At 32.6% G+C, this 23,502-nt stretch overlaps 1 protein-coding gene across 8 annotated transcripts in view; it reads right to left on the bottom strand.

Moving 5' to 3' along the window:
* Window positions 1–2,096: 2,096 nt before the first annotated feature.
* LOC118193931 (rho GTPase-activating protein 45-like) overlaps window positions 2,097–23,502 on the bottom strand; it is a 341,239-nt gene continuing 319,833 nt past the window's right edge. For 7 of the 8 annotated variants that reach the window (XM_085823640.1, XM_085823641.1, XM_085823638.1 and 4 more), the window contains 4 exons: window positions 21,491–21,688; window positions 19,919–20,701; window positions 18,405–18,498; window positions 2,097–9,153 (listed from right to left, as the gene is read on the bottom strand). In XM_085823640.1, coding sequence (XP_085679766.1) covers window positions 8,757–9,153; window positions 18,405–18,498; window positions 19,919–20,701; window positions 21,491–21,688 — 1,472 coding nt within the window. In that variant the 3' untranslated portion in view covers window positions 2,097–8,756. The remainder of the gene's footprint in view (window positions 9,154–18,404; window positions 18,499–19,918; window positions 20,702–21,490; window positions 21,689–23,502) is intronic. The other variant, XM_085823642.1, reaches the window with a different exon arrangement.

A 23,502-nucleotide genomic window follows, 5' to 3' on the forward strand; every position in this document is an offset into this window, starting at 1 on the left:
GCGAGTTCAATCACTGGGTGCCACATGAGTTGACTCAAGCAGATAAGGACAAACGTGTTCGGCCTGCACTAATCAGCTCGAATATTGTCGCAAGGCCAAAATTCTGGACTGGATTGTCACTTGTGATGAAAAGTGGATTTACTTCAACAACACAGGCCGAAAATGGGGTTGGTCTACACCCGGTGTGCCCACCGGCAACGTCGCAAATCGCAATTTGACTAATAAAAAGAGCATGCTTTGTATCGAGTAGGTTTGTCGTGCAGCCACAAAAAATATCTGGTAAAAGGTAAAACCTTCGACAGTAAAGTGTACAGCGAGATGGTAGTCCATGTTGACGCTGCTGTCAAGGAAAAACGTCAAACTGAGTTCCGGCGCAAAAAGGTAATGTTTCATTAAGATAATGCAAAACGACATGTGTCTGCATTCACCGGCTGGACTCTGTACGGACCATGGAGGTTCCATGGTACGGACCCTAACATATAACCCTAACATCGCTTCTTCGGACTTCTACCACTTTTCACACCTGCAGCTACTGCTAGCATTATCTTTCACTCTGTACAGGACGTCCGAAATTAGGTTGATCTGTTTTTGAATTCGCGGTCACCAAGTTTCTGAACCGACGGCTTTTAAAAAACTAGCAAAACGTTGGTAGAAAATCGTAGATATGGGTGGTGACTACTACCCGCATTGAAGGTACTGCTTTCATGTTTTTTTTCCTCTAACTTTGTTTAGAATGTTTTTTGGCGGAAAACTTTCATTACAACCTATATTTACAATAAACTAAAAAGGGGCCCTTACGGTGCTTCATAATCGGTAGTGCTCGACGAGGGGGGCGGTTATTTGTATTATAGCAGGAAGTATGTTCTTTTTATATATTATCTAAAGCATAAAATATAATAATTTCAAAAATGTAACTTTAATTTCCCAAGTGACTCGTAGTGCTTCATTTTTAAACTTTTTATTTTTCAGTTGACTTGCATTATCTTGCAACATCATACTAGCTCATTTAGAGCAGGATGCGGTTTACTCATGTAGGTATATTTGGTAATTTTTTTCGATAAAATAATACCATTGAATTTAAAACACTTTCAAAAGCTTATTATACATATTTTATATAAGTATGTTCAACTGGGTGGCATCATCGGAGTGCCTTAAAACATAAATTTTATTTCTAAAATTTAAAATTTCTAGAGAAATTTTATAACTTTTTTACTTACATAACTATATTTAAGCACCCATTTCTGCAGACACACATAAAAAAACGCAAAAATAGATAAAGACAAAAATTTTAAAAATATCGTAAAGCTTTCAGACTTTATATCACTCCCAAAGGGGCGTTTAACCTTTGTTTATTAAATTTCACTTTCTTCGCACTTAAATCATAAAATTAAATTCAACAGCAATATCGAAAATGATTTTAAAACGAGCATATGTTTAGAATTTCCGATACACAGTCTCGCGCGCTGAGGATAAATTTCTCTCCCTCCCCCGCACAACGTTGCCATTGCTAGCTTTGAAATCGTTGAGTTTGTTAATAAAAAATTCGTTAAAGTGTTACAAAATATGAAATCGATAATAAAACAAATTCCAAATTTGGGCTTCCAGATGCCCATATTCGGTGGAAGATTACGTTATTAAAAATTTGATGGCTCTCTAGGTACCCCTATTTTATCACAATGCGAGAAACATACATAGATTTATACGGACTCTTCATTATTTAATTTCTTTAAACTTAACACAGGGCGATAATATTTGGTGTCAACAATTTAAAAAGCGATTCGCCGTTTATAGTGATTGGACGCAAAATGTCAAAAAGAATATAATAGCCCTTCTGGGTTAACGTTCTTTGGGCTGACAATAGACATCTGCATGAGAAACAAAATCTGATGTGTACACCCCATGACTTACTTGTACGGAATATTAAATTATACGCCCTTTTTCTTGCCTTTCATTTAAACTTATTTCCTCGAATTTTATTAGAGATATATTTCTCATTCAATTAATTCAGTTCTCACTTCGTGACAAGGCAAAAATACATAAAAACTCAAAATATCTATATTAAAATTGAAAGATATAGAAAAACATAAAACACCAAATACATTATTATTTTTATTTTTATTTTTTTAATTACAATTAAAATGGCAGTTTCTACGCAAAAACAAGCAATTTGGCCAGCGGGCAAGAAGGCAGATTTTTCCGTGCACAGAACTGAAAGTTTACTTTTGGTCTCACTCGGCAAAAAGACACTGAAGGCATAGAAACTGACTTAATTTACTGTAGACGCTATGCAGAGCCAATATATGGGATAATTTAATAACTTAAATGATAATTCCAGAATGGATTTAGCATAATTTTATTCGCAATAATAAAAATTATTGCGTTATTTTGTTATTTTGTTGTTGCGAAGCTTAGTTTCTCCAGATTGGCAGCAAATCCACTATTCTGTTAAGTTTCAAATGTAAACAAATATGGATGCAAGGGTAAAAAAATTAGGCTTAGCTGCACTGAAACAACTTTTGTAACAGACGGCATGAGTCATTCTTAAAACGGAGCGTCTGCTCTAAGTCACGTGATGCGAGATTTTCAAAAATATAAACATTTTTTTTTAAGTCATATGACACAATGAACTTTAGAATTAGAACTCGCGAGCTATGTAGCTAAATAACTCTCTTACTTTTATTATTTCTTTTGTGTGTTAATTATAAATAAATTGGTGTTTGTCATACTTAATTGTCTTAATTATTAGCCCCGAGATTCTTTAAGAATGGATAAAAAATATGTGTTAAATAAAATTGGCTGCCCAACTACGGTCCGAAAATTCTCATATGGATGGATACTTTAGAACCAAAAGTGATGATGACGGACAGCCCATGGATACGTTGAAGAAAACTTTAATGTTTGATTACTTCTAATTAAGTAAATTCGGAACTAAAGCAAAAGTCAAAAATTGTGATCGCCTTGACTTAATCTCGCTTTCATTGATCGTCAGGATCAAGTAAATATAAGAATTCTGGAGACCTAATTTCGTTTTCGCGGATTATCCGAATGAGTTAAATGTTCTGTTGGATTTGAATTCTTCTAGATGAAGTGTGATCACCTTGATCATATTGCATGGATTCTGTCGCACACCAGTTCCTTTAGTACTGAAAGATTTTGAAGTATTTGAAGTTTAAAGTAATTTTGAAGTATTGCTGAAATTTAAATGAAGAATTTTGTCGTAGTCCCCGCTACTTTGGCAATTTTTTAAAATAATATTGAATGAATATTTCGTATAAAATTCAAGTATTTTGTTCTATGCAAGTTTCGATATGAGGCAATGAAAATAAATATCAAATATAGTTAATACAACGTAAAGGATTCTCAGTTTAGTTTTAAAAACAGAAAAATTGAAAAAGTGTTGAAATATATAGTTACAAGCTGCTATATTTTGCATGAATTCAAATTACTGAAAGTATTTTGTAGCAGTTTATTTTCTGAGACTTGTGTATTTTATATGCTATTTCAAGCAATGAGCAGAAAGTAATGTAAAATGAGTTATTACTTTATTTTATGTTTTACTTTTGAATATGTATACTTGATGTGTATTAAATGCATATAAATATATTTTAAAATCTATATATTGTTAGCATACTAAAAGTTACAGGTGTACATTTTAAGGAAATTTATCCACTTTCAGTTAAGTATGGCTTATTTAGCAAAAGGAAAGAAACAATATTTAAATGAATTAGCTAAAACACTACGTGTAGTGATAGAGGAAAATTTTAGAATTCCTGCTATATGACAAATGTGGAACAAAGTTTACAAAAGAATGGAGTTTACAAAAGAATTGAGCTGACAAAAGTTTTACAAAAGAGAGTTTACAAAAGAATGTTTGAACCGCATCATAAATGATAGGAAAAAATGGAAATAGAACAGCGTGCTGACAGAGAGAAAGAAAATGGATGTTTGTTTGAATTGGAGAAATTAAAATTACAAGGTATCTTCTTCTGCAGATGCAGAAATGCCTAAGTTACAACTGAACAAGTTAATTCCTAATTTTGATCATAAACCAGCTGATATGAGTTTATTTCTGGATTTGTTTGAGAGGCAATTAACCATTCTGAAGGTACCAGTTTCAAAATGGGTAGCCTATCTTGTTGGTCTTCTGCCAACCGATGTTGCAAAACTAATCGTAAAAGAATTTTCTGCTGATGCTCAGGACTATAATAAAATTAAACAAATTCTCTTAAAGAACTTATGAGTGTTGAGAAATTTTGACAATTGTTTATCCAATATAAGAAAAATCCTGAAAACACCTGGAGAGACTTTTATTTTGATTTACAAAACTATTTTGATGGGTGGCTTAAGGAATCAAAAGTCACGACGTTTGAGCAGTTAAAGAACTTGATACTGGCAGATCACATTAAGAAGAAAGCCCCTGCAGATTAGAAAGAACCCTTTTTTGATAACTGGAGTGAGTGGAACAAACCACTTCAGCTTGCTGACAAATTAGATATGTATGAAGAAGTTAGATATGTACGAAATAAAAACGTTAGTAAGGAGACCCCTATGTTTCAACAACGAAATGGTTCCAAGATTTTTAGATGTAACCTTCAGCGTACTAAAAGCATCTCATCAAGAGATAACGTAAAAAATGAAGATCGACAACCTGTTAGTTGCTATGTATGTGGGAAAACAGGCTTTATTAAGGCTAAATGCCTCGTCTGCTCCCCTCCTCCTAAGAAAGCAGAAGCTGATGTTAAAGCTATACACCTTCGGGCAATCTCTGTCGAGGAACACCAGACGACGCTTTTGAGAGTAAAAATAAACGGGTTAACCGGAATCGCATGTACTGATAACTGGAGCCAAACACTGTGTGATCAGAAGTGTGTGATCAGAAGTCTGGAAACACTTTTCTATTTCGTAAATCACTGCAGATGTTGATATTTATTACATAAGTTACAGAAGTTAAAGTTATTCTTTTAGCCCTAGTATTTTTTAGATGAGGGGAAAAAATCTACAAAATATTCTTTCATGTGTGTCAGAAGAACCTCTTTGCAACATACTAACAAGCTGTCCGAAGTCCCTGCGAACTCGGATCTGGGACATCCCACTGCACTAGCCAATGTTGAATATACGGTTGTTACATATAAACATGCATATAAGGCCAAACTTATGCAAACATGGAACCATCTGATTATTGATTAAGTCAAACAACAAGAGTCAGCATTATATTTATAAATTTTGCAGGGTTAGTTTTGATGGTTTAACTACAGAACCATCTTCCTCAGCTGCCTAAATGCAAATGACCAAGATAAGATATGGTGATTTACCATTACTGTGATTGCTAGTCAGGCATCAGCCTTTCCTTGTGAAAATAATGCTGAAGGTACTACATGGTGATAAGACAAGATAAGAATGGCTGGACAGAAGTTAAGCTACTGGCACCATCTATTGATGGGACAAGAAACCTAAAACATAATTTCCTTAAAGGCTGAAGGTAAAGATGAATTGGAATTAGGGCCGTTAACTAGAACAGAAAGATTTTTTTTTTTTTTTTTTTTTTTTTAGTGTGAAACACCTCTAGAAAATCTAATTCATAAATGGAAGACATTTTTTTTAAAATAATTTTGGCTGCAGAAAAATGGAAAGTGTGATTTTCAGACCAACACATGACTTCTGTATTTCCTTTTTTCTAACATAAGCTCATGTTCTTTAATGTGAAATTTTAAGGCTCTCTTAGTTTGATCAATGTAAATTAAACCACATCAGCAAAAAAATCCTGTAAGTGTCCCAGGAATTCATATCCGAAATGGGGTCCTTAAGTATGGAACTGGGAATTTTATTGATAGGAGAATAAACAACTCAAAAGTTACAATTTCTGTAAAATACGTGCAATTTTATAGCTAATTGATGGAAAGAAAATAATGACAACAGAATTCTTATAATCTCTTAAAACAAGAGTGTGCCTTTTGGTATGTTGAGAAGAGAAATTTTTAACTGCTTGGTTAATAATGTTGGCTGAAAAGCTTTTGTCAGTAGCAGCTGCTTTTAAATAACTTAGTTCTTGATCAAGAGCCAGTTTGGAAGAGCAAACTTGAAGTGCGTGAAAAACGAACTGAATAAATGAATGAATGGAATAAAATGAAGCTAACTTCTGTTTAGTCTGATGACATGATTTGAAGTGTGGTGGAAGGCAAACCAATGAGGAACGGAAGAGAACTGGATGCCCCAAGTTCAAAAGTGAACTGAATAGCAGGTTCAGTGAAATTCATTGTTGAAAGAACTTTATTTAAATCATCTTTATTACTGTCAAACAGGGTAAAAGTATCATCTACATAGTGGAACCATGCCGGGAAGTTCAAAATAATTTTGGTTCATAATAATGCATGTAGATATCAGCCAGGATGAGACTAAGAGGGCTTCCCATGGCTAACCCTTCAATTTGTAATACTTATTTTGGAAAACAAAATATGTTTGTTTCAAACAGAGTTGAGTAAAAAGGAAATAAGATCAATTTTGATGCAGGAGAAATGAAATTCACAAAGTCTGGTTTCTAGACATCTTATAGCACCTTCCACTGGAACATAGGTCAAAAATGATTTTACATCAAAAGAAACCATGAACTATTGTTTTAGTTTTCTTGTTTCATCAATAGATGGCGCCAGTAGCTTAACTTCTGTCCATCCATTCTTATATTATCGCCACAACTTATCTCGTTCATTTGCATTTAGGCAGCTGAGGAAGATGGCTCTCTAGTTAAACCATCGTAACCAGTACTGCAAAATTTACAAATATAATGTTGATTCTTGTTGTTTGACTTCTCAAATAATCATTATTTGGTGTATTATTTTAACCTTAATTATAGAACCATCTATTGAATAACTAGTCTGCAACATGGGCTTAACAAGAACCCTCAGGTATCCCATATTCCTATGAAGATTCTGTTCATGGACATAATTCTTTTAGTCATGAATGATAAAATTTATAAACAAAAACAAAGATATGAATGTGATTTATATCCATCATAGTCAGACCCAAAGCTGTTGATGACATCAAAATTAATTGTATGCAGCTTCTTCCACCACTCCTAACAATTACGTTCCTAGTGGCATGCTGGATCACCAAGAATGGAGAAATAAAAGTCATTTAAGTGAACATTTACTTTACTTGCACGAATTATTATAACTTTACAGGAATAACGATATCAATAAATAAAAAATAGTGTACCGCCAGGTGTTTACAAAAAACTCTCATTCAATTTCAAACATTTCATGTCTTTTTTTCTCAAATAAAATTTCTGAACTAAATTCAAGATAGCCATTTTCAAAGTATGTTTCTCACACTATCTCAGAGATAGTATTTCTGTCTATTGCTCATACTCAACATTATAGTTTCAACTTCTACATCAGTTTAAGTTATTTCTAGAAGCTGAATTTCATGTTGACTACTTGTTAATTTAAATAGAAAGCACTTATTTTATCTATTAATTATAATGCTTAAATAAATTTGAAGTAATTTAATTATACAAATATGAAGTAATTGTAGTATGGGCTCTGGAGATCAAAATTTCACACAAAAATAGCTCTGAACCATTTTAAAAACAATGACTATTTTTATTCAGATTGCAGAATATTTCATAGCACTATCCTTTAAGCAAATTTCTGTTTCAATTTAAAAATTTAAAGTTTTTTTTCTGTTCCATTTCTTTATCTAAGTCAATTTCTGTAGTTTCGGTTACGGAAGCAGATAACCTTAAAATAAATATTCTTACAAACTTAATACTAAGCAAGGTTCTTTTTCGAATGCAGGATTACTCATCAATAAAAGTTAAGCAAGACATATTTATTCTAATGTTCAGAAAAAGAGAGAAGGCATAGCATAATTTCTATTTTGGGTTGACACAAGGAACTTAATTTATATTTCAAAAAGTCTAATCAAGAAATGGACATAAATATTCCTTAATGTTTTTAAAACAATTTACTTGTATTCAAGTTAAGACGATTTATATGTTTTTTATTCTGCCAAATTAATATATCATTTACATAAAAACAAAGCAACATTGTATATCTAAAATATTTTCTACATACACCTTTATAATTAGAAATTTTCAATCATTTTCCTGCTTCAGTAGTTAAAAATACTTCTTTAAAATCGAAACTGAGGATACTAAAAATTCGATTTTCTAATATTTTGATTGGATAACAAGCTCTAGCTTCCTTCTCCCTTTTTTTAACAGAATGAATTATCTTTGGGGGAAAAAAAAAAAAGAAAATTAACTACCAGTGCTTACAATTGATACTTTAAAACTAATTCAATATTTATAAATTATACTACGCATATTCTTTTCACACGATACAGAATTTAATGCATGCAGATAAAATCCCCCTCCCCCTGAATTATATTCTTAAAAAAAAAAAACAAGACTAAGTTTATTTGCAGTGAATTCGATGCATTGATTTCTATACCTTTAGACATCTATACAATAAAAATGCACATTTCATAACAAAAATGCAACCTAAAATTATTTAAAATTGCTTTTCAGGCACAGCTTGCTAAAAAATATGTTAACATGTATTTGGTATGATTCTTTTTATGCTGTACATATGAGGTATTCACAAAATGCAACTCTGGCACATACACACAACAAATTTTCTACAGCACAATCTGCAGATATGCAAGCATACAAATATTTACAACACAGAGTTTAAGAACCTACTACAGTTTTTAGGCAGCTTGTGCAATAGACTTCACAAAACAACAAATACCGACTTCTGCTAAACAAAGCGAGGCTGACGATTGGGAGAAAGCTTCTCACTTCCTCGTACAGTTCGATCCACAGTCTGACTTTCAGATGCATAAGTTTCACCAGACATGGTGGTCGTCTCAATATGCCTTTTACTTGAAATGACTGATGATGAACTCACACAGTCTAAGTCAGCAATAACTGCACCTCTGGGAGGCATATCAATGTTTTGCATTACATGTTTCACTGAAATGACTTCTGTCCTTTTTCTGCTTTCTTGATCCAATCTTTCAAACCTTTCTGTTCTAGACGTGAAAGCTTGGCAATCAACATATTTGTTGTTTTCAGTTGACCTTCCAGAACATTCATTCAGTATCAGACTGTTAGTAGCATCTACTTTCATGGCATATACTGCTTCCAAATTTGTACTAAAAAAACAAGTTAAAGAGTTACTTCTTAAATTTCTGATAGAAATACACGACATAATAAGCAACAGGTTAAGAAAAAGACTACAGAATTATGCATCTCCTGATATTTACATAACAATTTATATTACAGTCAAAAGTCGTTAATCCGGTCGGCGATTCCGGATTATAGATCATCAGTTTAAATCTCGTAAGATGGCATGCAGAAATTCTAAAATTAAAAATATGAAACCGTAATTTATGAAATAAAGAACAATTATGATCTAAAGGGTATCAAAATTTACAAAAAGAAAAGGCTTAATATTTATTTGTTTACTTTATTAAACATTTCTTTCAATAAGTTGTTTAAGTTGCTTCGTTTTATGTGATAATACTTTCTCTTTAATTCTATAAACAGACATAATTTCTTGTTCAGTTACAAAGTTGCGCTGTTCAAGTCCCGTTAATTGCTGTGCCGAGAATACCGACTAACTTGTCAATCGAAATTTTTTCGTTTTCACTAACCTCTCTGTCACATTCTTCATATCTTTATCCATTTTTTGCAGCAATTCCACTTTTTGTTTATTGGACATCGAAACATAATTTCGTTTTGTAGATCCTTTGGAAGTTCCAGCATCGGAAATTCTATTTGACATAATCGAAAGTTCAAGTTTACTTTTATAAAATTGCTCTTACAGTCTGCAAAAAATAATAAGCGGGATCCAATTCGAAGATTAAGGAACAATGCAAGCATTAACATTAACTGAAATAGATAATTAGATAATTTTAGCTTACACCGTCCGTTATACATTAAACGCGCAGGTGAAAATGTATTCTGCACTTGCACACACATATGCGCAGTAGTCAAAGTCTTATGCACAGACGTAAAATGCCTGTGCGCATGTGGCAACGCGGCGCATGCGCAGAAAGTTTTCAGCTTTGAGGTCCAAATTATAGATCATTCCGGATTATGGGTGTCCGAATTAACGACTTTTGACTGTATAAACAAAGTAAGGAAATATACACTGGTCATAAAAATCAAAATTAAAGGATAATGACAGAAATAAAATGTAACTGATACTTAATGAAAAATTATTGACAGAAGTTTGTATAAAAGTATTAGTTAACATAAATTACAGTATTTGGAAGTTGATTATTTGCAAAATATTGAAATTAAAACTAAATTTATGGAAATTGAAAAATGACAGAAAACTTTAGTCCCCTCTTGTGGAAATATTTTTCTTAAATATGGTATTTGGTCACCTCGGACAGATTTGCATCCCTCATACTTTGATTTCATAGATTGTAGCAAAGTGTTGATCAAGTTTTGTGAAACTGTAAGCCACTTATATATATATATATATATATATATAAAAGCACTTTTCAGCTACTGGATGGTCCAGAAAGGATTATGATGCATTGAAATTTGGCACCCTAATGCATAAGTGGGTTCAAGTTGGGTGAATAAGGTGGCCAATCCATTCGAATGATAGTTTCTGTTTCTCAGTATTCTGAGTACTGCAAGTATATGCTTGAGGATGCTGAGCATTGTTATCCTTTAGCAAAAACTGTAGACTAACAGCACCCCTAAAAAGTCTAACCTGGGTTCCAGTACCTTGTTCACATATCTCTAAGTGGTTACAGAACCTCCTTGAAAGATATACAGCTTGGTGCGGCCGTTTGTCAGATTCCTTCCTAAATCATTAAACCGCAGTTGCCAAAATGGGATATTTCATAGACAAGGGAAGGCAAGCTGCATGTTCCTTCTTCACTCAAGACCAAAACACATCTAGATTCACTGTTTCAGACTGTCTAAGTTCATCAGTAAACAATAATCGGATCCAATCATCTTGGCTCCACTGAACATGAACACCAGTTTAAATGAATCCGTCTGGAAGTTGGTGTGAGTGGAATACAAACCATTGGTTTTTCTCGCATACAGTCCAACCTCGTTAAGCCTTCGTGCAGCAGAACGAATAATTTGAGTTTCTGTGGCAGTCTGAAGGTCTAAAACCAAATCTCTTGTAGTCGTTTTGCAGTTTCTTTGAGCCAACAATGACAGAAAATGGTCTTCTGATGCAGGTTTTGCTCTTGGTTGTCCTTGACCAGGCTGTCCATCAACTGATCCAGTGCTTAAAAAGCAGCTCCAAACTCTTGATGTCACACTTTGAGGGATATTCAAATCTTGGATTACCTCCATTTGTGTTTGACTGCTTTCAATTCTACCAATTATTCATCACTTTTGATTCTTTACTTAAATGATGCCTTTGAACCATAACTACTAAATACTGATCACTCTCAGAAACCATATTCACTTTAAAAAACAATACAGACTAGAATTCCAACATGCATCCATAGCGAACCGCATTGTCAATCACCAAATTTGCATATTTCCAGCACTAACATATGTGTGGAAGTGCAATTTTGTGTTCAATTGTATCTAATTAGCATAAATAATTAGAACACTGGGCAATGGTTGCAATATTAACTTAATGAGCATATTATTTTCTCATTATCCATTAATTTTGATTATCAGTGCACATCTATTGATATTGAGAAGCAGGCATTTAATAAATAATTTTGCACAATAATAAAATGAGAAGTCACGAGCATCATAAAAAATTAATATAACAAGATGTTTTACATACATAAAAATCTATTCTTGAAAATGGGACAAGGTAAAAAAATTAAAAATCAAATATGTGATCTCGATTAATTAAAAGCATTTAATGTGGACACCATTTGACTTTCTTGTACAGCCTAATAAAAAATACATATTTTTTGCTGCACTTCATTTAAACTTATTTCCTCAAATTATTCTAACTTAATTAACCAATACCTCAAGGCATGTTAACATTGACATCAAAAGATACAAATTTTGAATATCCCAGTCAATTTATGTCATATGGGTGTCAAACTTCTTACAATTTTATTTTTTTTCAAAACAAGTATAAAACTTTCCCATTTTTACTGGGAGGAACTATAGGTATAGGAACTGGGAGACTACATTTAAAAGTTAGATTTCATTATTTGTTCAAAATTAATTTTTTTTTAAAAATTTACATTGCCAAAACATGAAATTTTTTGTCATTTAAAACACTTATGCAATCAGAAGTATATGGACTGTGACCAGTGCAAAAATAAAGGCCAGGTGAGGGCTTCTAAACAGGGTAAGGAGTCAATGCAGATACACTCGCGCAAAAATTAAGGAAAAATTACAAAAATAATAGCTCAGTCAAAAATAAGCCAATCTGTATAAAATTTGAATATGTTGCTAAATAAGAACTGATCACACATTTAGTTCATAAAACTAAAGTATGCAAATTAGTGGCACTACAATCAAAATACGTCATCTACAAGGAGCATAAGATTGTGTGTTTCAGGGTAAGGCAGCAAATTTCGCTATCATAATAAGATAAGAAATCTAGGATAGCCAATTTGTAACAATGAATTCTAAGCATCATTTACCTGAAGAACTGCAATGGGGGCTATTGGAAGAGGCAGAGACGGCTAAACGCAAGTTCTTCTGCGGCTCATAGATTTGAGCAACAATTTCTAACCACAAATTCGGCATCCAGGAGGTTAAATCAAGGAATTTCAACCACTACAATGACCAACATTTGTTATGCACATGATGGAATAGAAGCTCAACTCTACTCAGATCCTCCCTTGCTGCAGCCACCACTAGAAGGTTGGTGCCAACATCAACTATGTGTAGAAGGCTTCATGGAGGAGGTCTGTACATAAGGCAACGAGATACTCATGTCACATCAACATGTCTACTGGGTATCTCAGCACTGGAGGGTTGTTCCCTTTACGGATGAGTCTAGGTTTAGCCTCCAAAGCAATAGTATGCGTTATTTGATTTGGAAAGAACATGGAACCTGTTATCACCCATAAAATATCCATGAAAGAGATGCATAGAGGAAGCAGTGCCTGTGTTTGGGATGGTATCTCTTTAGGTGGGTGCCACAGACATCCATATCTTTCTGTGTGAAACCATTAATGCTCAGGTTGATGATGGCTTAGGAGATGACATCCTTGATGCTTATGTGCACCCTTAATGCAGGGACAATAGGTGACAGTTTCCTGCTACAGGACAACAGCACTAGACCACACAGGGCTTGCATCATGGATGATTATCTTCAGCAGCAACTCGGCAACAACATAGTGCATGGAGTGGCCAGTTCGTCCACTAGACCTGAATCCTACTGAGCATGTTTGGGATGCTTTAACAAACGTATAGCTACTCTCAATCCTCCTTTCAGACCATTGTCACACTTACAAGTGCTTTGCAAGAACAATGGCTCTCACTTCTTATCGAACTGAGTGACTGCACAGTTGTCAGAATCACACATTGCTTTATGTGTTGTAATGCTTGTAGGAGAGATCATACTCCATGTCAAAGGTAATTTTCCTATATCCAAGCTGACACATCCAATTTGTTCATTTTATACATGTGCTAGTTTCTATAACACCATATTTGTCTGGTAATTTCTTTTCATCTTATTTTATACCTTGCTATGTGTTGTATACTGTGGGTCACTTTCATTAAATTCTGCAAGTAACCTTTTTCAGTAATCATCATTTTGGTGATTTTTCCTTAATTACTGATAACCAGTGTGTACAGATATTATTGAAATAAGATGACTTGGTGAGAGTTGCAACGGAATGATGTTGGAGGGGACTGCACCATAACTTGAAGACTTTGCTGTTTAGTTAGAACGATGGATGCATAAACCAGAAAAACTTTCAGACATGGCCTAAATTCCACACATAATTTTATTTCTTGGATAATGGACATTATCACTATGGGTGCCCTGTGCACCCTCCAACTCTGTACAGATTACATCTTCTTAAAGAACGAAAATTAGGAAAATAAAAACTACGGAAAGGCGACACAAGTGTCCAGAAGCAGAAGGGAGAAGGGAAGACAGAAGAAGTGACTTAATTAACTGTCAGGGGTCTTTATACAAGAGTAGGTGCGATTCTGGAGATAAGCTACGATTGGTAAGTTATTAGTTTTGGTTACTCTTTTCAAGCAGCGTTACATAATGTCGAAAGATCTCGAATTGGGGAGAACAGATGAATTTAGGGGGAGATCACCAAATCTAGAATGTTTATTTTGAAGCCGCCAATTATTTTTTAAAGCAGCTATCGTATTTTGTTATATCTTACATATTCCCCCTTCAAAAGAATGGTTGGGGGAGCAGGGTGACCGAAAAGGATTAGCGAAGCAAGAGAGTTTAGCATATGAGGAAAGACATGAAGTAGCAACAAGGACATAGTCTGCTGCAAGTGTGCTGTCAAATCTTTATCTAGTGATGTGTGTGCCCATACCAAGTGTTGTGTGCTGTGCAAAGTGATGGGTGAAAATAAATTCAGTTATTTAATGTGAATTCTTCAGAAACATTATAATTTAATGGTATGAAAATGAGATCGCAAACCAAGATGTCAAATGAACAAAAAAAAATGAAATTGGAATGGTAAATGTGGATAAATTTTAGTGCCATCTTTGATGGTTCTAATAATGGTATTCCAGTTGACAAATATCTTTTATTATTCGAAAACAAATGTAACAACAACATTAAAAACCATAATTTTAGTAAAACTACTATAAAATTTGTGATGTTATAATGGTTGTGTTCAAGAATTGGTTTTGAAAATTTAGAAGTTTGTTGTGATTATTCAAAATAAGTAATGTGTGTGCAAAATTTTTTCAACTATGATATTGTGTTCAAAGCTTTGCAAAGCCTGCCCTGAAAAAAATCTAATTATGTGAACTCTAAAACACAAAGACTTTTGGACTGAAAAAAACTTAATAGGACTTTAAAATATTATCAATGTTTATATTTTGAAATTACGTAAATAATTATTTTGCTCAAAAAATGAAGGGGAGGGGAATATGTAAGAAATAAAAAGTAAGATAGCTGCTTTAAAAAATAATTGGCGACCTCAAAATTAACATTCTAGATTTGCTGATCTCCCTCTAAATTCATCTGTTCTCCCAAATTTGAGATCTTTCAACGTTATGTAATGCTGCTTGAAAAGGGTAACCAAAACCAATAACTAACTACTCATAATTTATCACTATAATCGCACCTACTCTGGTATAAAAAGCCCTAGCAGTTAATTACTTCCCTTCTTCCGCTAGCTTCCACCTTGCTGATATCTCCTAGCTTTGCTTCCCCGTCTAAAATGCCTGCGTCTTAATTTTAAGAATCAATGTAAATAGCAGTTTAATATATTTCATTATGATTGAACCACAGAAATGTATCGGATTTCATTATGATTGGATAAACATCCGTGGAGATGATTTTATATGTGTGAAAATAAAAACTGGAAATTCTTCAAGTTCATGTTTTGTTATCTTCATTTGTAAGCCTTCACGCTCAGCTATGACGACTGCAAGCTAATTCCTCTTCTATGTTCCTGAAATCATGACATGTAAGATGTAAAATATGTAAATCAAAATTATAATTTAAACTAGCAGTAACTCCTTAATTCCCTCTCTCTATTCTAAAAATTGTAATAACTTTTCTGGACGCATCATTTCTAGATCGATCAATCTATCCTGCATGGCTTGCATAATGCTGAAGATGTAGCTGATTCAGAACCTGAAATAAAAATTTTCAGAACTGAAACCTAAACCCAAACCTCCTCTTGGTGAGCCTCCATATTGGATTGACTGCACACTTAAGCTTCAGCTCTCCTACAGTCAAGATGCTACTTCACACCCTTTGCTTTGTCGTGGTGCTAGTAGGCCATTATCTAAAATTATCTAAAATGTGATACTCAGCATAAAATTATGGGGTACATATTCTGACCATAATCATGTGTGACAAAAATATATCTTTGATAATAAGAGCTTAAATTGTGCCGTAGCCTAGCTCTGGTACTTCTTAGTTTTTGGGATAAATCATAATTCTAGAAGAAGCACACCAGAGCCCTACATAAGAAGGCTTTGGCACTTCTTCTAAATAATTGAACAACAATTTCACTAGAAATCTGATCTCGAAAATTTTATTTTTAGCAATAAAATTATATAAAAAATTGCTTATTAAGTTTTAATTTACCTCTGTACATTTTATGTAATTTCAATCATTTTATTATTTTAAAGAATATTAATTAATTAATTAATTATTAACGAATTAAATACCAATCATTAATTAACTAACATTAATAATACTGATAATTAATATTTAATTAATAATTATTATTTAATCTGGTAATATTTAACTATTTAATTTTTTAAATTATTATTGATTTTAATGGCCATTTTATTTATTTATTTACTCTTGTTCCTCTTTCTTGGCAGTCTTGCATAGGGCTCAGGCTCTTCTAATTTTAGAAATTAAGCCCTGTTGATAATTAGTTCATGTCCAGCAATAAAAATTATACACAATTTGATAAAGTCTGTCTACAAGTCTCTTCTTCAAGTGTCATTTTTCTAACTACACAGTAAAGTCTCTCCAAGTTATAAAGCAGAGAACCATCGTCAATCTATTGCAGCTTACTGAAAGTCACCATATTACACACATACTAGATGTTATAACAGTCGCCTATACAGATTTCAGTGTTCAACAGCTAATCTTTTTTAATTATGAGAGATACATACAGACGGCACACAAAAAAAATCTCTTTTTGAATCCCTTTTACATTTAATTTTAGGAAAAAAGGAGTCTTTTATTCTGTCTGCATGTACATGCTTTATTCTGTCATGCAAATAGATTCGGGAATGATCAAAATTGATATTTCCATTGAAATTTGATATCCAAAATTTTTTACAATTAAAAAAAATTAAAAAAAATAAAATTACAATACTTTCTTTACTTTATACAAAACTAAACAATCAACCATTCTTTAGTAATGTTTAATTAATAATTATATACTAAACAATCCACCATTGTTTAGTTTTTCTTATTTAACTTTCTTATTAACATCTTAAAAAAGATGTTAATAAGAAAGTAATTACTATATACAGTCAAAAGTCGTTAATTCGGACACCCATAATCCGGACCTCAAAGCTAAAATCTATCTACGCATGCGCATAGGCATTTACGCGTGTGCGCAAGACCTTTACGACTGCGCAAGCGCAGAGTATGTTTTCGCGTGCGCGTTTAATGTATAACGGATGGTATAAGCTAAAATGATCTGTTTCAGTTAATGTTGATGATTGCGTTGTTCCTTAATCTTCGAATTGGATCTGGCTTATTATTTTTTGCAGACTATAAGAGCAATTTTATAAAAGTAAGCTTGAACTTTCGATTATGTCAAATAGAATTTCCGATGCTGGAGCTCCCAAAGGATCTAGAAAACGAAAGTATGTTTCGATGTCCATCAAACAAAAAGTGGAATTGCTACAAAAAATTGATAAAGGCATATCCTTTGTTTATTTAACCGTTCCGAAATCTGTTTATCAATTTCACGCTGCTCTGCGCGGGGGGGGGGGGGGGAGACGCCGTGGCGCGCAATGAACTGGAAGTTGATCTGTCAGCACTATCGTTATCTTCAGGGCAGATGTTTTTATTTTATTCGGCTTATAATTCCTTACTAAATGTAGTATTTGATCTCGATGTACTCCGTCTTTGATATGATTTAAATCAAATTCCTCATCATTATAAATATCATGAATACAAATCAAATAGTTTTCTGGTTTCAATTTTCTAATTTCGGCTATGCGTAATGTATGCTTTACGCATGCGCGCGTTGAAAGAAATGTTTAATAAAGTAAACAAATAAATATTAAGATTCTTTTTTTGTAAATTTTGATACCCTTTAGATCATAACTGCTCATTATTTTATAAATTACGGTTTCATATTTTTAATTTTATAATTTCTGCATGCCATCTTACCAGGTTTAAACTGATGATCTATAATCCGGAAAAATCGATAATCCGGAATCGCCGAAGTCCCGACGAGTCCAGATTAAAGACTTTTGACTGTAATAAATTTTCTTAGTTCATCACTGACTATAGCATACATTTTCTATTTCATTAAAAATAAAAAGTTATCAGAGACAAAACTGCATCAGGGTCTCCCAATAATGAAAGCAGTAGTAGTAGCAAACATACTCCATATTTTAAGATGAAGGCCCCCACCTCATAAATCCACCCGACTTTTAGGCAAAAATTCTATAATTATTTCCAAAATAAATCTATAAAAATTGATCAGAAACACTTATACATAGTTGTAAATATAGAAATTTATATATATTTCATCTTAATTTGAATAACAATACACTAAATATTAAAAAAATTCTTAAGAAAGCTAACCTTGATTTATCTTCTTTTCCGTAAATTGCATTATAAGGAATAGAGTCAGCAGATGCATGAGAAAGACTAGATCCTCTAGGTCTGCAAGAGGTTCCTGCAGGCAAAATGGAACTTGTTAGCTTCATAACATGCATTCAAAAGCACAATGCCATTCAAGCAGACTTAACATGCTAAGAAACTTATACTTTATAAAAGCCATTTAAAAAAGTTTCATGCACAAGTACTATAATAAAAATAATATTTCAAAGCAATGGCTAGGAAATACTTAATGTTATAGCATTCAGTGCATATCAAACATAACATTTGAATTATGAATGGAATTTTACATGCATTATTTATAATATTATTATTTTATTTATATTATTTTATAATATATATATAATTATTTTAAATTATTGTTTCACACACATATAACATGCTGTATTGCCAGAATATACTGAAGCTATATGATATTTTAAGTTTGGTAGACTGAAAGATTCTATGAAAAATTGAATGACATCACATTTTGAGGTAAAATTAAAATATGCTTTCTTCTGAAATTAAAGTTTTGGAATAAGAAATAAATTACCTTAACATATTTAATGTTATGCTATACAAATAAGATGGGATTAGTTTTCAAAAGGTAATTTTAAAAAGAATTAAATTCACCTAATATTTTGGGAAATAAATTATATAAAAAGCTGTATGCAGAGAACACTTTCAAAAAAACTATAAAGTCAATTTTTTGGAAATACTGAATGAAAATTTCATTAATAATTTTTGCAATAAAAAATATCTGATTATGTATTTTGAAAATTCTAAGATAAAAATTAATTACTTCACTTCTAATAAATGCATTAATTTAAATTTTGTTTCATATGCATGAATCTAATATGCAGTATTTTTAGTGATATTACAATAAGCTTTTACATGTACATTACATACACATTTAACACGTCATTGCCTATATCTTTGTTACATTATATTACACATATAATTCTACTGCTGAATATTCAGGAATTCCCTTTGATCACAATCAGGAGACTTCCATTATATGAAATACAAAATCTTGTTCAAATATAAAAAAATATACAATCTTCAGATCTAATTTTGATAATTTTGCTTCCAAATGTTCCAAATAATACACTTGCATTTGGCGGAAGGAGGGAGACTTTTTCATGTAGTAAATACACTGAGTCAAAGAATAATCATGAATTTAATAATCACGAGAAAAAGCAAAGAGTTACAATTTGTTTTAATGAAACATAATGAAAAAAGGGGGAGGGAAGCAAAATTTATGAGATTCTCATGCAGGAAGACTATAAGCATTTTTCTGCAAGCAGTGACGTTATGTGTATATTTCAGGGCTAAATAATTTTAGAGAGTTCCAAGAATTTACAGACAAATTACAATTCATACAAATGTCAACAAAAGAAAAATTATGTGCTCTTAATAAAAATCATAAACGAATGATTAGTTATTAGCAAAATACGCAATACCAATTCAATATTTAAAGATCTGTTTATATTGTGTACCTTGACACTGTGAACATGTTTCAGATTCTGCTTTACAATCAGTTGCACCGCAACTTCCTTCAAAGGTTTTTGAGCTGGGTGATGTGTCAGGACAGCATACAGCAGATCCTCCCTCAGATTCTGAATACCTCACATCAGACTGAGTACTTCGGGATGAAAGAGGAGGAGTTGCAGATGAAGGTGGAGGAGGCAATTCAAAAAACTGTCTCCGTAATTCTGCTGTCATTGATGAAGTAGATGTTCGAGAATTCTGTGAGGGGCTCTTCTGTCCTGCTAATGTTACAACAGCAGTTGAAGTATAAAGATTTCCTGCATCACCTTGGTTAGCTTCAGCAGCCCCAGTGGGACTTGTTGATGCAGCAGATGATACACCTGAAGATTCTGATACAGAAGATGTGCCTTGCTTCCTTTCTAAAGAACCATGTAAGAAACTTTGATTCAGTTGTAAATTTGATGGAGTATTTCTTCTGGGAGGAGCAACAGGTAGCAATACTTCCTTCCATGCTGCATCGGATATTGATTCATCATCTGTAGACCTGAGAACAGAGCTACAGTGACTTGCTTCAGACACAGCTGGAGATGACGATAATGAAGCTCTGGTTTCTTGCACTTTCATATGCAATGCAGATTGTCCTGATCTGGACAGTTCATCATTAGATTTTACTTCCGAATACTGATTAATGACTGTTGGTAAAGTAGCTGACTTCTTGAAGACTGAGTCATCAGATAGCAGTATTTCAGGAAAATCATCGTCAGATATAATATTTGAATATAAAAGATCATCTATATAAGAAACGAATAAATATGAATGAATACATGAGAATGAAAATAAATTATAAACATGGAAAAATAAATAAATAAAATGGATAAATTAGTGCTATAAACTACCTTTTGAAATCTAAAATGCATACTAAAACTGATCATTTCATTCAGTACTAATCCTAGACCACTGACCGCTCATGTGCAAATTAAAATTGGCCACCACAAAAATACAATATGTTTGATAATCATTTCACCATATGATCGGCCCTGATTTCATTTATAGTTTTACATCAGGAAGATTAAACATGTTCCACAATAACTGCTTCATGATCATATTGAAAGATCATGAATAAATTAATATGCACAATGAATATTCATTAATTAATGCATTCTATTAATTCATTGATATATTACTTACAGTTCAGCATGATCCAATGAATAAAGCAGAATTTTTTAAATATGATGCACAGATATCATATTGCATTACACTAATTATATTAATTCATATACTAAAAAAAATTATTACAAAAGAACTCACATTACCTCAAATAGTTTATTCTAAATATACTGAAACATATAATAATACAATTTATGAACAATCAATATTATACAATAAAACATGTTATTAAAGATAACTATTAGAGACATAGCTGCAAAAGTTTCCATACACAAAATCCCATCATTAGACGATATTAAATGCTAACAAAATTTAATAAAATATTCTTATTTGTAAACACTTTGCCTACTTAAAAAGGCAGTTTGAGCATTTTCACGTCTGAAATTAAATGAGCCAATATTTAAAGTACTTGCCAGAAGAATGTGTAACATCAGAACTCTGATGAGAAGATTCAATTTCTTGGTTTTTATCAGTAGGTAAATAACCAGGAATAGGATAATCATCAATGTCTACTAGACCATCTCGACGATGATCTACTTCTGAATGATGTTCCTCTATGTCACTAGCTTGACTGGAAGCAGAAACTGTCCGACTGAGTGCTTGCTTACCACCTTTAAAATAAATAAATAGTAATAAAATGTAATATTTGTCTGTTTACAGAAACTTTACATTCCAACAAAAGAGATCAATTGAAATTAATAAAAAATTGAATAATTTACAAAATTCTATATAAATTAAAAAATTTTAAATACATTGTTTAGGAAAATATCAATCATTTTTGTTTTATTTCAAACTAATATGTTGACATCACCTGAAAGAAAACTAGGATCGCCTTTATGTCACTAATACATGTCATGAACCAGTAAAAAGACTATAGACACTTGGGAAAAATATATAGTAGCTAAAGCTTGGATGTGCAACAAAATCAGAGTGAAGTAAAAAAAGCATGATTACTAGTGCCCACTGATCTCATGATTCCATACACGAGATTTTTGGCAAATTCCATTTAAGATGTATCATGCGACACAGTGGTGAAATTGGAATGTGAGGAAGTTTATAAAATCTCAACCCTAATCACAAAAGGGGGGGGAGGAGGATTTTTTTAAAGCTTTCAGGTTTTATATTATGCCCAAAGGGATTTTTTAAAAACTTTATTTATTAAATATCATATTCTTCCCATTTAAACAATAAAATTCAATTCAACAGCAATATCACAAAATATTTAAAAAGAGGATATCTTTAAAATTTCCGATACAGTCTCGCACGGAGATCAAAATGTTTTTTATTCATACAGTGTTGTCATTGCTAGCTTTAAAATCGTTGAGTTTGTTAATAAAAAAATTGTTAAAGTTATACAAAATATGAAACAGATAATAAAACTTGGACTTCCAGATGCTCATATTCAAGTGGACAACTACATTATTCAAAATTTGATGTATCTGAGTAGCACTGTTTTTTCACAATGCGATAAATATACATACATTCATACAGATTCTTCATTTTTTATTTCTTTAAATATAATGCAGGGCTCTAATATTTGGTGGTAACAATTTGAAAAGTGAAACGGCATTTTATAGTAGATGACACAAAATGGCAAAATAAAACTAATAGCCCTTCTGGGCAAACTGCCCTGTCCACAGTATTTTGAATGGCATCTGGAAATGATGTCAGTAATCATACCATTCATCAAGAAGTTACTGCACTTTTGGATTCCGTGGATGAGTTGCAGCACATCAGTCATTGATCATTATACTGAATGCTTGCTATTGATCACAGTGGTGTAAAACACATCACAACCTAAAGTAATGAGCATTAAGTGGAATGACAAGTCATGTTATGTGTTGTAGCAATCCAATGGACATATATGGACCTAGCAAATATAAAGTGAGCATAACTGATGAAAGTACATTGCTTCTATTGTGAAATCTGACAGAAGAGGAGTTATGATATGGGCCTGTTTCCTTGGATTTGGTCTTAGTTTTTGTGCCCTGAATATTGAATGCTGAACACTATAAAGGAATACTGGACAATTTTGTGCTAACCATCCTGTAGCAACAGTATGGATCTTGTTATTATTTCCAAGTGGCAATTCATTTGCACATACAGCAAAAGGCCATAACTTAAAGGTTTGAGGAATAAACTTGACTGGCCATCACAAAGCACTAAATTGAGCGGGTTGGGTTAAGAATGATGGTTAAGAGCCAGACCAAGTTTCCCCCCCCCCAAAAAAAAAAAAAAACTGCTACATATTTATTTGTCATGTTGGAGAGACTGAAGAAAATACATGCAAACCTTTTTCAAAATTAAGTGGAAAGTTTCTTTGAAGGGTATAAATTATGATTTTAATGAACAGTGGACTTATGTTATACCTTTATTTAAACCTCTACTACTTTGAAACAGTTAAGTATAGTGTACACAAACACAC

The sequence above is a fragment of the Stegodyphus dumicola genome, chromosome 9, assembly GCF_044657685.1.
Source record: "Stegodyphus dumicola isolate Sdum_Otavi_A_Nest chromosome 9, ASM4465768v1".
Classification (NCBI taxonomy): Eukaryota; Metazoa; Arthropoda; class Arachnida; order Araneae; family Eresidae; genus Stegodyphus; species Stegodyphus dumicola.